Below are 16,575 nucleotides of genomic sequence, written 5' to 3' on the forward strand. Positions count from 1 at the left end.
GGTAAGTTGCTGTAGAACAGAGACCAGCTGTATGCAAGCTGTACCATAGGGATAGAAAGGGCTGTGTCAGCCCAATCTGACCACCATAGGCTCATGAGGACAGCACTGGCCTTTGTTTCCACCACAGTAAGAAGGAGACACTGGGTTCAAACACAGAGTGTCCTGGTCTTTGCTCCCAACCACAAGGCAGGGCTCCAGTCGGACACACCACTGAGGCACCGAGGGGCCTGGAGATTCTTTTCTGCCAATGCAAACACCTTTCCACCAATCCTAGGATTATGATGGAAATGTAGAGGCTTTGCAAATTTTGTGGAAGAGGTAAAGAACAATGAGCTGCTCAGGACAAATCTGGCATAGTGGGCTCTTTTTAAAAGAACATTACTGATAAACTGGAGGTCATCTAGAAAACAAGAACAGGATGTGCTGGGGACCAAAACCAGGAGGGCAAGTTAAAGGTACATGTGAAAAACTGTCACTCTTTGTAGGTAACTGAACTCTGCCCATACAAAACAGGGAGCAGGCTTGTTCTGTGTGGCTCTTCAGGGCAGAAAGATAATTAAGAGGTATATTCCTGGTGAGTTTTTGTCCCAGGAGATGAGCAAAAGCCGATCAACCATGACTGGAGATGGTATGGATGGAATGTCTGCCAAGGCCAGGGCAGTAACAGACCTCTGAGCTCCTTTCCACCCAGGTCAGTTCCCAAAAGAACCCAAACATCACTGGATGCGAATGCATTTTTTTTTTTTCTAACAAAGTACTCAAAGCACATGAAACCTACTTCGTCAACTTGGGCATGTCTGTGACACCACAGGGAACACTGTGCCAAGGGGAATGAGAGCACAGGCAGATGGAACAACAGCTGGGGAGGTGGTGCCCTCTCTTCAATATTAAAGCGCAGCCTTGTTCATGTTTGTGTTGTTGTTTAGTACTGTTATTTAACTGCTCTTGTATTTACACCTTCAGGACAGAGGAGAAGGGTTTGCCTCCTGGTGCAGCTCTGCGGCCTGCATTCTGGCATCGTTACAGAGTAAGTGTCAAAGGATGTTTGGTAAGAGAAGGCTAGGGTAGGAACAAGGACTCTTTCAGGCTTTGGAAGAGGGCTAATGTAGAGGGTAAGGTCCCTCTACCCTCTTCCCCTGAAAGTCCACCTGGTCACTCCCTAGACTGTGGACATCTCAGAAGCACAAGCCTCTTTTGGCCATACCTGTAACATAGCAGCCACCCTGAAGAAAGGGCAGCAGGTCTATTCCAGCTCTGGACACACCCTGAGGCTGCCATACTGCAAAGCACCAAAGAGTCTGGGGGCTACTGCTGGAAACTTGTCCCAAAGGTGAACATGAGTATCACATAGCATCCCATGGGTCTAACATTCACCCAGGGCCTAGACACAGAACCATGCTCCCTGATGCCGCATGCCAACCATGCTCCCTGATGCCGCAGCATCAAGACCAGCCAGAAAGGCCAAGCATTGGACAAAACAGGAGAGTTGACTATCAGGTGTATTGGGGAAGGGAGAGCTGGAGGCACCTTCACAAGTGCCTCCCATCAGCAGCAGCCTTTGCAACTTGGTGGTTGCTCAGAAGGAGCAGGGAGTTCATGGGGCTCCTCCAGCAAAGATGAGCTCCAGGGCCGCTTGGATGTCCCCTCCAGTAGCTTGCAGGGCCCGCAGGCTCAGCTCATCATCCTGGATGCCCATGTCACGCAGTTGCTGCAGCTGGGGCTGCCACTGGCTCTGTGGAAAAACAAAGCAAGCAGAAGCTGTTAGTTGAGCTCCTAACAAAGACTCGCTTAGGTCTATGTTTTCAGGAGAAAGAAAGAAGGCAGGCCCACAGCAAAGCTGCTGATGCTAAGGCCCATGGATTGGAGGCTTCAGGAAGGCAAAAAGATAGGCTTGAGGGTTAAGAGAGCAAATCCAAAGTTTCACAGTACAAAATATCAAAAGAGAAAGCACAAATTACTCAATGTCTAAATTCCAAGGTATTAAATACTTTTCTCCTGCTATCTGTATATACACCCACACATACAAATAAATGGGATAGGGATAAATTTTAAAACTAGTTTTGAGCAAGTCATGATGCTGCACGTCTGTAATCCTAGTGCTTTGGAGGCTGAGGCAGAGGCATCAATAGTTCAAGGCCAGCCTGGGCCAATAGTGAGACTGTCTCAAAAACAACAAACAAACAAAAAGCTAGTTTGTTTTTTTTTTTAATATGACTGGTAGTGTGAAAAGTCTTACTCTTACCTACTCCCACTCCACCCCAGATAATCAATTTTATTTGCTTTGAGGTAATATATTCTTGTATCTAACCTCTTCCTTTATCTCTGTTCTGTATCTGCCTCTACCCCTCTTTTTGTTTTTTCTTTTTCTTTTTAATGTAATCAATTTATCTTGGAGCGCTTCCATGCTGATATGCAAAGAGCTAGCTTTGAACTCTCCATACCCCTGCCTCAGCTTCCTGAGTGCTCAGATCACAGGTGTTCTCCACCACATCCAGCTACACAGAACTTTCAAATAATCCTCCAACACAAGTGTTCTTAAATATGCCAAATGGGCTGTTTCTAATCTTTTTCCATTATAAACTATGCTGCATTAACTCTATACAACTGTCATTTTATATATGCACATATGCTTATACACATGCACATACATCTCCAGGACAAATTCTGAGAAATGGGATTGCTAGGAATTACACTGGTTTCACGGTACTTCCTTTTTAGGAAATAGTCTGTTCATATCCTTTGCACATTTCTCTGTGGGTTATTGGTCTTAAGGTTTCTAAAATCTCTACATCTAGAAAGATTTTGCCTTTGTGTGACAGGTGTTACAGACTTTGCTGTTGGCCATTAGACTTTGTGTGGTTTTTTTAATTGGTTTTATTGTTGTTGTTTGGGTTTGGTTTGCCAAGCAGAAATTTTCACTTTTACAAACCCAAAATTTCTACCTTTAATTTAATGCCTCTTCAGATTCTGAGTTTCAGTCATGAAAGGTCTTCTCTATTATAAGGATATAAAGAAACTCATCCACATTTTATTCTAGCACTTTCATAGCTTCGTTATTATCTATCTCATGACAGGTAGTAAATGCACAACTTAGGGGAAACTGTGTTCACTTTTGGGAAGGAGAAGCAGTGGGAAGAAATGAAAATGAAAAGACAGGCAAGGGTGAGACCCACACCAATGCAGACACATTTCACAAGCCAGGTAGAGCCTGTGAAATCTCTGAGCTGCACAGCCAAGTGAACAGGCATCTAGCTGGGGAAGATGAACGCACAGAGAAGACAAGTTGTCCACATGACCCTGTGGCAGTGAAAACCACATGGGCTTAAACCCTGTCCTCACCATCTCGTGGCTCTGAGACCCCAGATAAGTTCCAGGAATGACGCTCCCCACACAGGCTTGCTGTGAGGAGCAATGGAAGCAGGCAGCTCAGGCTTGACGGCATGCAATAAAATGCTGCTAGGGTGACTTCCCCTCCCAAGCCTCCCAAGGCTCCCTGTAACTGCTAGATTGAGCTTAATCTCCTCGGGTTAGCATTCAAGGCCCCTCTCACCTGGGCTCCTGCTCTCTCTTTCTCTGGCTCCATCTCAGGACATTCTATACTAGCATACTGCATTGTGGTTTTGAATATGTTACATATACCTCCATGTATATGCTCAAAAACATGGTTCCCTCTGCCTGGAAATTATCCCCTCCCTGCCACAAACACCCCTTCCCTGCCTGCCTAACTTCTAATTCTAAGAAAATCAGCTTAAACACCTCTTTCTCAGAAAAGTTTTGCCTGACTTAGGCCCTCACCTTTTTGCTCCCCAGATCCATATCTGCCTGGTGCTTCTCCCCAGCAGGGATGAGGAGTGGCTCACTTCAAGCCCCATCATCTGGACCCAGACCCAGTGCACACATGTGCAATGCTCACTAAGTGCTCACTGAATGACTAAAACCAACATGATCACCAAGCCAGGAAGTCAAGGGAGTCAGGTTATGGCCACTGGGGACAGGAGTAGAAGTGGCTGGAAGTACTGCTCAACTGTCACACTCCACTTATTCTCCCTGCTGTTCCCAGAGTGAAGCATGCCTAATGGGAAGGACCTCCAGAATGCAGAAAAAGGCTCAGCATCCAAAACAAAAAAAAGGCCACATGGAAACCTGGAAATGAGGAAGACTGACCTGAAGGCCTGGCTGCCCAGAGGCTTGCAGGGCATGCTGGAGGGCTTGGCTGAAGAGATCGTTGGTGATGGGCGTCCCTGACTGGACACCAGAAGACATTGGTGAGGTCCCTGAGGAATGGCCCTGGAGATAAATAAGTAGTCAGTACTTGCCTCAGAGCCATCTGAGAACATAACAGATGTTCACTGCTGTCACATCATTCCACAGTGCACCTGGAGTACCTAACTACTGCCTCCCAAAGACAGCCTGCTCTGAGACAGCCACACAAAGGTACCTAACTAAAGCTATCTATATGGGCAGGAAAAGATCCCATTCTCTACCACTCCAGGCAACTGGACTCTGAGGACAAATTCTGAGAAATGGGATTGCTAGGAATTAGGATTCCAATACTGGGGAAGATAAGATAGTCTTAGAATCCTGGAGTGACTCATCACCGGGAATTGCTTAAGTCAGTGATGTCCAGTCTCTACTGGAGATAAGGAAAGAGGAATCAGGCAGGCCTGTGCTAAACCATGGAATTCTGAGCCCTAAAGGTAAGTAAGTGAAGGGGAGGTCACCTAAGCTGCAATGAGAATTCCACAACAGGGTTCCAGGGTTTAGCTCAAATCAGATCTAACACCAGGATCAACAAAGGCACTGGAGGGGAGCTCTTCCTTTGGTGGTCTGGTCTTGATGTTCCCAGCCCTCTCTTCATACCTGGGTGCCAGGAGTAGGCGTGTGAGAGCTGCTCTCTGGAGTGCTGGCCAGGGCCAGGGCAGTTGCCAGCTCACTCTGGGTGATGGGCCGGGGCCCAGCAGCTCCACTATACCCCAGGGAGGCCGGACGGGAGCTGGGTGTGCTACTTGAGGGCGTGGATCGGGTGCTCTGGAAAAGGGAGGCACCCAAAATCAGGGAAACGGCACTGTGAAATTCCCGAGAACCCCATTCCACTCCAGTATAGTTGCTAGGGAGACTCCCTAAGTTCCCACATTCCTAAAGGAGTACAGGAAAGGAATAATATGACATGGTCTTAGCTCCAGAAGAGCCTATAACTACCTCCCTGGCTTGGGAGTGCCAGGCCCCAGCGAGGGGCTCATTCCCGGCACCATCTCCCCCAAAGGGCAAGCAGCCAGGCCACTTACTGGGTGAAAGTCGTCCTCATCATCTGAAAGCCCTTCAAACAGGAAGCCACCTGGAGGAGAGGGAACAGATTTCAGGAGGAGAACAGAAAGGCACAGGCGCAGCTCCAGATCTCAGCTCAAGATACTCTCCAAATTCATATTTCATCTCTCCCCTTGGAAAATTACAGGACAGATGCACTTCCTGACTCAAACTGAGAGTTCCCAAGGAACGCCCTCTGCCAACACTATACATAGCTGCTGAGTAAAGCAAATCCCTGGGCCACTACCAGCTCCCAAGGAGCCTATGTTATGCTCTTTGGGCCTCACCTGGCATATCCCGGTATGAGCTGGAGGGCATGCTCCGGGAAGAGGAGTCAGCTCCTGGCATCGGAGTGCTGCCTGCTACTGAGTGCAGAACCAGGATGATGGCATTGACTAGGGCTGGGTGAGCAGGCACCAATCTAGAACAGGGGCAAGAAGAAACCCAAAGGTGACTAAGAAGGAAACAGCACCCTTGTCCACGACAGTCTAGATGACCCCTTGGAACAACAGAGCCACCTTTAAGGGCTGTTTTCTTCACTTGCAAAATCAGAGGACACAACTTTTACTGTCCCTTCTAGCTCTGTATTATAGAGACCCACATACCTACTTTTCTTCTCCCTAGCTTAAAATTCTTCCAAGGCTCCTTAATATCTACTGAATGTAATCTCAACAGTGCCTGGCACACAAAGCCCTCTCCCCAGAATGCTGGCTCATCCTGACTCTCTTCACCATGGCTTTGCTATTCTCCAAGCAGCCCTTGCTCTTCCTCACCTTCTGTTGTATTTAGAAGATAGACCTGGTGATAAACTAAGTGACCACTGGCTTTCAGAACAGAATTGAAGATGACAATTAGGTTTTAGGCTTGACCAAATGAGAACTAAGGTGCCCTTTAATAGGATGCTTATACTTACGTATCCAGCATGTTAGGATCAGCAAAGACAGAAAAGAGATCCTTGTCCTGGAGGACCCCTGAAAAAGAACAAGGATCCTATCAGAGTGGGAATCTGGCTAGACCGAGGAGGGAGAAGACACTTTAGTCTCAGAGCAACCGGCTTAACAGGGAGATAGGATCTTAAACCAGCCCTCATGAGAAGATGAAGAGACAAAGCCCGAGCAAGTATTCTCCATCTTGTTCCAGGGCAATGTCCCCCTGCTCACCACCTACCCCTGCACTTAAGTTACACACTGAGTACTAACACTTCATGTCTCTTTCCCCAAAATCTCTGGATTCTTCCCTTACCTATCAAGGTGTGTAGGAAGTGTTCCCTGATTGCAGTGATTTGGGTTCATTGTTGCCCTCACTTGGCATCCTCCTACCATCACTCATGGTATTACTTAGGTATTAACACTCTGGAGGACTGGAGTTCTTAGGGGCTGGGTATGTGAAACACATCTTTTTGTTTTCTTGCAGGATGGGGGACTGAACCCAGAACTTTATGATTGCTGGGCAAGTGTCCTACCACCTGAGATACACCCTCAGTCTGTGGAACACATCTTGATTATTCTCCTTCTTCCTGCAAGACCAGTGATTCTTTAAAAGATGGTCAGTCTTTTATAGTCACTTCCTTCTCCTGGTTTCTCCTTTTCCAACAACTTCTATGTCCTCAACTCTTTAATTGTACTTACCTAGAGCAATGGGGTCACTGCTGAGGCCTGGGGTGGCCACAATGATCTGATCCAGAGATTCCTTATTGCTGAGCATCTTAAAGACCTACAGGAGAAATGGGGAGGGCTCAGCATTCCACGGAGCTCCATCCATTCATCAAATGCCTGCACTTTGCTAAAGAACGTCCTCCCACTAAGTGCTTGCACAGATAGCACCACAATGGAACAATGGCCCCGGAAACAGATGAGGCTCTTTTTGCTTTGAGATCATGGCTTATTGGAAGGGAAACAAAGAATTTTTTTTTTTAAAAAAGCAAGACCACAGTAAACCTTCAATCTTTGTGGTTCTTTCCCCACCCATAGTCATAATACTTACAAAGTAAAAGCTCTCACTGGAAGCCCAATAACAAAGGTTTCTCTAAGTCCCAAAAACCCTTTTCAATCTCCATAAAATTATTATTTCATACTCGTATATGTTGGGAAGTTCACAGCTGTACTAATTATGCCTGTTAACTCTCCTATAGAAAGACATCAGCCCATTTCCCCAGTGAGGAAATCCATGCTAAGGGGTGGCAGACAGACAATATAGCCAAAGTCAGAGAATGAGGCCCATCAGAAACAGTAGGTGAAAGCGGGCACCAGTGGCTCATACCTGTAATCCTAGCTACTCAGGAGGCAGAGATCAAGAGGATCATGCTTCGAAGCCAGCCCAGGCAAATAGTTTGTGAGACCCTATCTTGAAAACACCCATCACACACACACAAAAAGGGGCGCAGCTGGTGGAGTGGCCTGAAGTAAACCCTGAGTTCAAGCCCCAGTATTGCAAAAAAGAAAAAAAGAAAAAAAAAAAGGAACAGTAAGTAGACCCTTGGCTGCTACCATATTCAGTACATGAAGCCAGTCTGAGGTTATATTATTATCATTAGAGAGAAGTAACAACCAACACCTGCCTCAAACAGACTCTTTGGGGAAAGACAGAGCTCTATGGAGGCCCACAGACATGGCAAAAACTCCCGGAGGAACTCTTGGTTGCTATGGAAATTCTTCCAGCTCCCACTCTACACCATGAAGCGTTCACACCCTCTCCTGCAGTCCTGGCTCACACTCACCGCCTCCCTGTAGGAGGAGCTGCTGTGCAAGGCAGTGTGCAGCACCCGGAACTCTCTTAGGGCAGCCACTTTGTCCACAGGTTCTGGAGAACAAGACATTCAGTTACCCTACAGCCCAAGGGTCTGTCCTTGTCACAAAGGCAGCAACATCTCACTAACACATGCCCAGTTACAGCCTGGTCTGTACATTCCCTTCCTTTATCACCCTCTAAGAATGTGAGCACCATTCAGAAAAGCTTATTTGTGCCACAGATGTAAAAACGCACTCTCATTTAAGTATCTTTAGTAGATAAAACAAATTCGAGTTCCAGCAGAGGGGAATCTTGCCACATGAAAGAGACTGCTTTCATCAACATTCCACTGCAGGAATTCTAGACTTCTTACATTTGAAAAGGAGGAATGTATAATCAACTCAGTAGACTTATGCAGGGATTTAAAACAAGTGTGCAGTGCTATGCTGACATAATATGTTAAGAAAAAAATAGAACACAAAGTCATATGTGCAGTCCCTAGCAAAGCTATATAAAATGTGTCAGTGTGCATATGGTCCAAGGCTGGAAATGACAAGAGGAAGCACAGGGCTTAGGTAACAGGTCCAGGGGTAACTGTGTTCTCTTTGATATTTTCTTTCAGGTTTTTGTAATGCTATTTTGACTCTTAAAAAAAAAAATACATATATATATATGTGTATACATATATATATGTATACTATATATATAAAAGAATTGGGCTGTGTAGAGCACTTACCTAGCATGCACATGCTGGTTCAAATCCCAGCACCATTAAAAAAAAAAGAAAATACAATGTACTTCCAAGACTCTTAGTAAACTTTCATCATATATCAACATGTCAAATAGCCAGTGTTTACTGGACCCAAAACTCCCTTTTGATCTTTGGATCAAAAGTTTAGTGATTGCCTCAGTTTCACTTGGTTACCTTACAATCTAGGTATCTAGATATAGAAATAGAAACCTATCTTTTTCGCAGAGCAAGAAATTTAGATAACAGGAACAGGTGCAGGTAAGCAGCTCACCCTGGCTACATTTTTAGTGTGGTTATTCTCACAAAAGACTGCTACTTATGCTTGTGTAGGCTGCACTACCCGACTTCAGGGGCACCACTCACAAAGTAAAGTGAATTGCACCCCTGGAATTCAGTGTTGCAGTTATGTTCTCACCTACAGCCCTAATCATGAAGGCTGTCTCTTTTGAAAAGTAGTCAACTCATTCATTCAATTAACTGAGTTTATAAACTGAGCATTTACCTGGCACCTGGCTCTGAGAAAGTCACAGGAATGTGAAAAGTAAGAATAGTTGCCAACAAAGAACCTTGGGACAGCAGCAGAAATGGGACTAGATCAAGTACAAGATTTAAAAACCACTATGCTGAGGACCTTAGCAGAGATATGGATGCCAGTGAGGGTGCTAGCCACCACTTAAAGGCAGGGCAAGGACCCAAGCTCACTCCCAAAATCAACTGAGAGGGAACTTAAGAGCAGATGCTGATGGGGAAAGAAGGTCTTCCAACCCAAAGTGAGAAAGTGTGTATGGGAGAATAAGAATGTGGTGCTCTAAAAGAACATCAAGTCATTTTTTGGTATCTGAAACGCAGATACCAAAGTTACAGTATCCTGAAGGGATCTGTAACTTGCCATGGAGAACAACCAGAGTAATCTAGTTGAGAAGGAAGGGGAGACAGATTCTCCTACAAGGCTCTCATCTAGTAGGAGAACAAGAAATGTGCTTCCTTTTTCATTTGTTTTTTTATTGTTGTGTTTTGAGACATGGTCTCACTATGGAACCCAGACTGGCCTTGACCTTGGAGATTCTCCTGCTTCAGCCTCTGGAGTTCTAGGATTTACAGGTGTGTGCCATCATGATCAGTTTCTTTTGGAAGAAGAGTGCTAAATGAGAAAACATCTAAAGTGCTATTACAAAACAATTTCTTTTTAGATTTAGAAGGTTAACTAACAAAAAAAAAAAAATGTTCATTTTCACCTCCCTACTAAAAGTCCATGTGTTTTAGAAAGAAATCTCCAGGTAGATGCTGGGAGGAAAAGGACTCTAAATATCCTAAACCACAATCAGCTAAGAGTAATAGGCATCTCTTACCATCTCTGAGCTAGATTCACCTTTTGGGAGTGAGGCAGCCAGCCTCAGGAAAACCAAGGTCCCTATCCCAGCTCTTGCATTCATCTCTAAGTAGGTGACCTTGAACAACCCTTTTCTTTTATAAGACGCTAGTGCTGTTCCAACCAAGCCTGCAGGGGCACTGTCCTGATTAAGTGAAATATCAAAGGAGAAAAAACATGGCTCACAGAAACCATAAATGTTCCTTTCCTTCTGACAATGCCCTCCAGCTAAAGAGCAGAGGGGCATACCTGCATCTGAACCAGCTGGGTTTGCTGTTCAGTACACAGAGAATGCACACCACAGAGAACTGCAAGGCATCCAAATCAGGGGACATTAGAAAGGACACACAGGATGTGGGTTTTGGCTGGATGATTCTGGGGAAAACAAGATTTTGGTCTGGATTGGATGCTATCAAGAAGTAGGGGCAACTTTATGATTTGGCTTCTTAATAACTCTTACTGAGAAAGCAGGAGGGCTAGCAGGGTGGCTCAAGTAGTAGAGTGCCTGCCCAGCAAGTGAGAAGGAAACTACAGCAAGGTGAAAACTGTAGCTGGTAAAGCAGCGGCAGTCACTCTTATCAGCCAGCATAAAGGGATACATGGTTCTTATATAGTATGGACAGTGTGCAGGTTTTCATATCTGTTCAGAAACAATAGGGACCTTGTTTTCATCTTGATCCATGATGGTCTCTGAATGTCCTTGTCTGATGTTGGTGACCTGTACAATTTTTTCATTTTCCACAACAGAACTCTAAGTCCTGAATGTGAGTGCCAGACCAACCCTGAGATGTCAGGGGCTACCTTTCTCTTTCTCATTTCCCATCAGGGTACAAAAGATGTTTTTGTCCTTTATGTTTAGAATTGAAAAGAGGTAAATTTTAAGCTGGTAACTAGTCACGTAATCACGAACATTGTAAGAACATATTGTTGAAACATTTTCTGGAAAGTTCAGCAGGAGGAGTTAACCGACTGAACAAATTACCACCCAACATAGTTCTTTTGAGAGATTTGCTCTCAATAGAACACTACAACATTGGAGGAGTGCAAAAAGTTTCTGGCTTTTTTCTAATAAGAACACTAATAATAAAAGGATACAAAGTGGGTATGCTACTCTTGGAGTTTCAAGTTGTCTTCTAACTGAAATCTCAATGTTCTCAGTATGAAAAACTGGATATCAGATACCTATGAGTAAAATGCTCTTTCACCCAGTAAACACCCCCTGCAAAAAATGGATAATGCTGGCCATATATTGCCTTTCTGACATTTCCTTGGGAATCTACAAGAACCTCCTTTTTCCCCTCCCCCAGTAAGACCATTTAAGTATGTGTTAAAAACTACAGAATACAAAATAAAAAAGTCTGACCAAAACCAACAAAAAAAGGATACAAAGTTCACTGAGAAATAAACTGTTAATCTAAAGAGTTTAAATAGCTTTTCACCAAGATGGCGCCAAAAGTGAAGAAGCTCCTGCCCCTCCCAAAGCTGATACCAAAGCAAAGGCTTTGAAAGCCAAGAAGGCAGTACTGAAAGGTGTCCACAGCCACAAAAAGAAGATATGCACGTCATCCACCTTCAGGAGGCCTAAGACACTGGTGGCTCCAGAGGCAGCCCAAATACCCTAGGAAGAATGTCCCCAGGAGAAACAAGCTTGACCCCTGTGCCATCATCAAGTTCCCCTTGACCACTGAGTCAGCCATGGAGAAGACAGAAGGCAACAACACACTTGCGTTCATTTGGATGTCAAGGCCAACAAGCACCAGATCAAACAGGCTGTGAAGCTTTATGACATTGACGTGGCTAAGGTCAATACACTCATCAGGCCTGATGAAGAGAAGGCTTATGTTTGACTGGCTCCTGATTATGATGCTTTGGATGTTGCCAACAAAACTGGAATCATCCAGCTGGCTAATTCTAAATACACATTTTTTTTCACCATTATAAAAAAAGAAAAAGCGTTTAAATAGATACATGCCTCTCATTCCACAAGAAAACAGTAGTGGCTCATGCCTGTAATCCTGGGTACTTGTGAAACTGAGATTGGAAGAAACAAGATTCAAGGCCAGCCCGAACAGAAAAAAGTTCATGAGACCCCCATCTTCAAATAACCAAAAGAAAATGGGCTGAAGGCATGGCTCAAGTAGCAAAATGCCGGCTTTGCAAACATGAAGCCCTGAGTTCAAACCCTAGTCTCACAAGAAACAAAAAAAAAGAAGAAGAAGAAGAAGAGGAAATTCTGTTCACAAATAGCATCAGCTTCTGTCCAAGAGTTCTAAACTGCTTGCTTGCTTTAAGGATTTGGGGCTTGCCTAGCCAGTCCCACAATTGCACAAACCAGTTCCTTGCGATGTATACATATAACATATACAAAAGAAAGAAAACAGTGGTAATGAACTAAAACTAAGAAAAAAGTAAATCTCCTGGTATAGAGAAGTTCAAGAAGATCACAATTAGAGTCTGTTTATCCATGTGGTTTAATCCAATAAGGGTATCCCTTGTCACCATCTTAGTAAAGCACCCCTTTGTTCCACCCAGGCCTGCGCCTCAAGAACACGTAGACCCTTCCCTTGGAGATACTACAGAAGAGCTAGCCCTCACTCACCTGGTTTCTGATCGGGCTCAGGCCAAGACTTTCGAAGCACATGGACTGTGGACCCAGGCTGAATGCCATAGAAGTCAAGGGTCTGGTCATCTCTTAGCTTCCGGCCACAGTGGATTAGATCTAAAAAGAATTTCCCAGTTATATTTTTCTCCTCAGATCAATTTAAAGGGTTTTTGTCCCTTAAGAACCTTACTTTGACTGGACAAATAGACGGAGAATGAAACACGCCTTAAAAGATACTCTGTTTTGTTGTGTTTGTTTGTTACACAGTCCCCCACTACCACAAATTATGTAGTCGAGTTTCCCACATTGGGGAAATCACAGGGGTCAGCACATCCGGAGTGCAATGGATAAGCCTCACCCTGGGGAAACCACCTTCATGATCATGGTATCTCCCCTGCCAGGTAAGTATTTTAAAAGATACTCTTATTAAGAAATATGTTTAGCAATTGCTATTAAGTACAAACTCTTATTTAAGAAAAACATCCACAAAAGAGCTCTAGAGCTTAACATTGTGAAGACTGCTTAATTTAAATGAGTGGAAAATTCAGGTATGTTGGTACACTACTGTAATACCAGCACCCAGGAGGCTGAAATAGGGTGATTGTGAGTTCAAGGCCAGCAAGACCCTATCTCAAAAAGCAAAGGGCTTGGGGCTGGGAATGTCCCTTGAGTGGTAAAGAGCACCTGCCTAGCAAGCACATGGGCCCTGAGTTTAAACCCCAGTATCACTTGAAAAAAAAAAAAAAAGGGAGGGGGGGTTGGGAATGTACTTCAATGGTAGAGCACTTACCTGACTAGCATGCATAAGGCCCGGGTTTGATCCCGAACAATAAAAAGATAAATGAATGAAAACATGCAACAATAAAAAAGGAAGAACCCACTCCAACTATGACAGAAAACACTCTTATCGCCAGTTGGAATCCTTAGTTATTATAAATTACATTTACAGAATAATTATATTATACTTAAATTCCTCCCTCCTCCACTGGGAATGCCCTGAAATCCTCATTTCCCTTTTTGCTGGCTTTCCTCTAATCAACCAAATAAATAAGTCATTTTAATCACCCCTTACTTAAGGGATATACTCAAGAGCCTCCCCCAATCAATACTCCTTCCCTAGCCTATCCCAGATTTTTACATTTTCAGAGAAATGCAATGTCGTAGTTAAGGAACTTTGTGATGAAGTAACTCAGTATAACGCATGACTGAAATGACAGTCAATAGTTTTATTCCATGGTTTGTGTTTCTACTCACATGACACTTGTCTGAAGTGTTAACTATGAAATCCCAAGCTCTTAATTCACTCTTGTAATTCTGATTCCAGACTTTTTTTTTTAAACAGGGTCATGCTATGTAGCCCAGGCTGCCCTTGAACTCGTAATCCTCTTGCCTCTGTCTCCCAAGGGGCTAGGATGACAGGTGTGCACAACTACACCCAGCTACTCTTATAATTCCAGAAGTAGTCTCCCCGAAAAGAGATCAAAGTAGCAGCCCAACCCCAGTCCAGAGAGACTCACCAATCAACTCAGGGTCTGGAACGGACTCCTGGAGTTTGCCAGCAATTAGCTGCTTAAGAAATGAAATACTATAGGCCCCTAGTGAATATTCTCCCAGTTCAGTCTCTGGCAATCGAAGAATAGACTTTGGGGCAAGTGGCTGGTCAGCCAGCTTCACCGCCAGATGCCAATCTGAGAGAGACATCCTCTCTCTTTCTCGCTCTCTCTTTCTCCCTGTAAAAGAATACAGCCTTAGTAACTGAATGACAGACCACAATCCTACTCCACTCCCTCCCACCAACAGGTTGAATGAGAGACAATTCAGGATGACACAGTAAGAAAGGCACAAGATGCAACATTAAGGAGACCAGAGCTAGACCTGAGGGTCCTCTCTTTATTCATCCTATAATGGGCAGCAAGGAATTCAGCTCCCTAGGCCTCAGTTTCTTCATCTTTAAAGTGGACATAAAATGCCATCCAATCTAATAGGAATGTTGTGAGGTTCAAGTGGATCATTCGACCATCTCCCTTTCCCCCCCCCCGGTACTGGGGCTTGAACTCAAGGTCTACACCTTGAGCCACTCCACCAGCCCTTTTATTGTGATGGGTTTTTTTCGAGATAGGGTCTCTCAAACTATTTGCCCAGGCTGGCTTCGAAACTTGATTCTCCTGATCTCTGCCTCCTGAGTAGCTGGGATTACAGGCGTGAGCCACAGCTCCTGACAACCATCTCCCTTCTAGACACTCCTTATTTCCGACTTTCTTCTACTTTTGCTTTGGCTATTAAAACTGTCTTATAACAAGTTACCTGCCTTTCTTGCTTCTCCCTGTAAAAGATCTATGCTGCCATCCAACGCATCATTTTAAAATAGAATTTCACCAAGTGACTTCACTGCTTAGAACTCCTCCAATGCCTATAAACCATCTGTATAAATAAATTTAAACTCCACATCTGGACTACAAACCCATTCGCCCAGCCCCCTGCCATCTTTCCTCCCCAACAGAGCCCCGCCCTGCCCCACCCTCCCAACAGGTAAGTACACCTCTTAACAAAGCTCTCTCCATCTTACAGCTTGCTCAGCTCCTTGCCATGTTAAGTTCTCTCCCTTTTTTGATCTCTTAGCAAACGCCTATCAAGACCGACATGAACACAACCTCTTCTGTTTCCTCTTTTCCCTCTGTTGTTCCCACGTTCCCTATCCCCTCAGGGAAACAGCTACACATACCTACTTCTCAGTCTCCCACCAGCACCCAACCACCACGACCCTCAATCCTAGAACTTTTCGTCTTGACTGTCTCTCTGCCTGTGCCTAGAAGTAAGTCCAAAAGTGAGGATGGGACAGTCTTGTAAGGCAAGGAAAGTCCTCGTTATCATCGTTTCTACAGAGGCTTCTGCTAGGGAGGAGGGGAAGAAAAGGCGTGAGGCTGCGCAGCAGACTCAAAGACATCGTCGACCTCCAGGTTTAAAACCTGGAAGGAGGCAGTCTCTTTGTGTGCCAATCTCACTTAATCCTCACAATCGTTCCCGGGACAGGCATCATCAGCCACATTTTACAGAAATGGAATCAAGACTCAGAATAAGGGAAGTCCCTTGGCCCAAGGTCACAGGCAGGTAGTAGTGGGTAGAGGGAGACACTATCTGTTGGCAACCCCACCTCTCCCGTAGGACCAGTTATCTAGTCGACCCACGTCGAGCCCGCGCGGCCAGGGACCCAGTGCCCTCACCCGTCCCGCGGAAGGAACCCGGCCGCAGAATCGCCGGTGTAAACACTCACGCTGGCCTTCTCGCCGGAAACCGGAAGCTCCGCCGTGCATTCTGGGAGTTGTAGTTTTCCTCCTGTGACCCCCCCCGCCCCTGATAACTAGATACCCCGCTAGGGGGCGCTAGTTGCAAGGCTTCCGGTTCCGAGGTGGTGTGACGACTAAGTTGTTTGAATTCCTCGGCGCGGGGACTTCGAGGTGCTTCCTCGGGGTGGGGGCGTGAAGGTTGCGGGGTTCCTATTTCCAGTTAGATTCACAGGACGCGAGTTGAGATAAGGGAGGAGGGTGAGGGGTTTTCGGAAGTAGTAAAACGGGCCCGTTGATTCTCGCGCTCGCCTGAGAAGCGAGTGAAGTCCGTTGGTTCTGCAGGGCCTTGGCGGGGTGGCGGACTCGCGTCGCCTCTTTCCCCAGCGGCTCCCGAAAATGGCTGTCCTGGGGTTCGGCGGCCTCTTTTTGCGCTCCTCGCCGCTCACTTCACGCGGCGGACCTGCCGATTGGGGTGTACCGGGATCCTGCACCCCCTGAACTTAGGACGATGGGGATGATATGACAGTCATTCACAGAG

The 16,575-nt window shown here is 45.4% G+C and overlaps 1 protein-coding gene, 1 non-coding gene and 1 pseudogene across 5 annotated transcripts; 1 reads left to right on the plus strand and 2 right to left on the minus strand.

The window, feature by feature from the left end:
* Window positions 1–1,481: 1,481 nt before the first annotated feature.
* Ubl7 (ubiquitin like 7) lies at window positions 1,482–16,072 on the minus strand. Of its 4 annotated transcripts, none has more exons than XM_074062120.1 (11): window positions 16,025–16,072; window positions 14,271–14,483; window positions 12,751–12,870; window positions 8,021–8,103; window positions 6,933–7,017; window positions 6,218–6,275; window positions 5,592–5,725; window positions 5,286–5,335; window positions 4,861–5,028; window positions 4,165–4,287; window positions 1,482–1,732 (listed from the first exon to the last, which is right to left on the minus strand). In XM_074062120.1, exons 1-11 carry the CDS (start codon window positions 16,062–16,064, stop codon window positions 1,595–1,597), a joined length of 1,212 nt encoding a protein of 403 aa, XP_073918221.1. In that variant the 5' UTR covers window positions 16,065–16,072; the 3' UTR covers window positions 1,482–1,594. The 4 variants fall into 4 exon arrangements, with proteins under 4 accessions (XP_073918221.1, XP_020021228.1, XP_020021227.1 ...); XM_020165639.2 differs by having other exon boundaries at window positions 15,975–16,067; XM_020165638.2 differs by having other exon boundaries at window positions 15,905–16,032.
* On the plus strand, window positions 11,579–12,115 carry LOC109687653 (large ribosomal subunit protein uL23 pseudogene; annotated as a pseudogene).
* Window positions 12,999–13,162, minus strand: LOC141419358 (U1 spliceosomal RNA). Its single transcript, XR_012444136.1, has one exon. It is a non-coding gene; the product is annotated as a U1 spliceosomal RNA (small nuclear RNA).
* Window positions 16,073–16,575: the final 503 nt, after the last annotated feature.

This window comes from Castor canadensis, chromosome 19 (genome assembly GCF_047511655.1).
Source record: "Castor canadensis chromosome 19, mCasCan1.hap1v2, whole genome shotgun sequence".
In the NCBI taxonomy this organism is placed as follows: domain Eukaryota; kingdom Metazoa; phylum Chordata; class Mammalia; order Rodentia; family Castoridae; genus Castor; species Castor canadensis.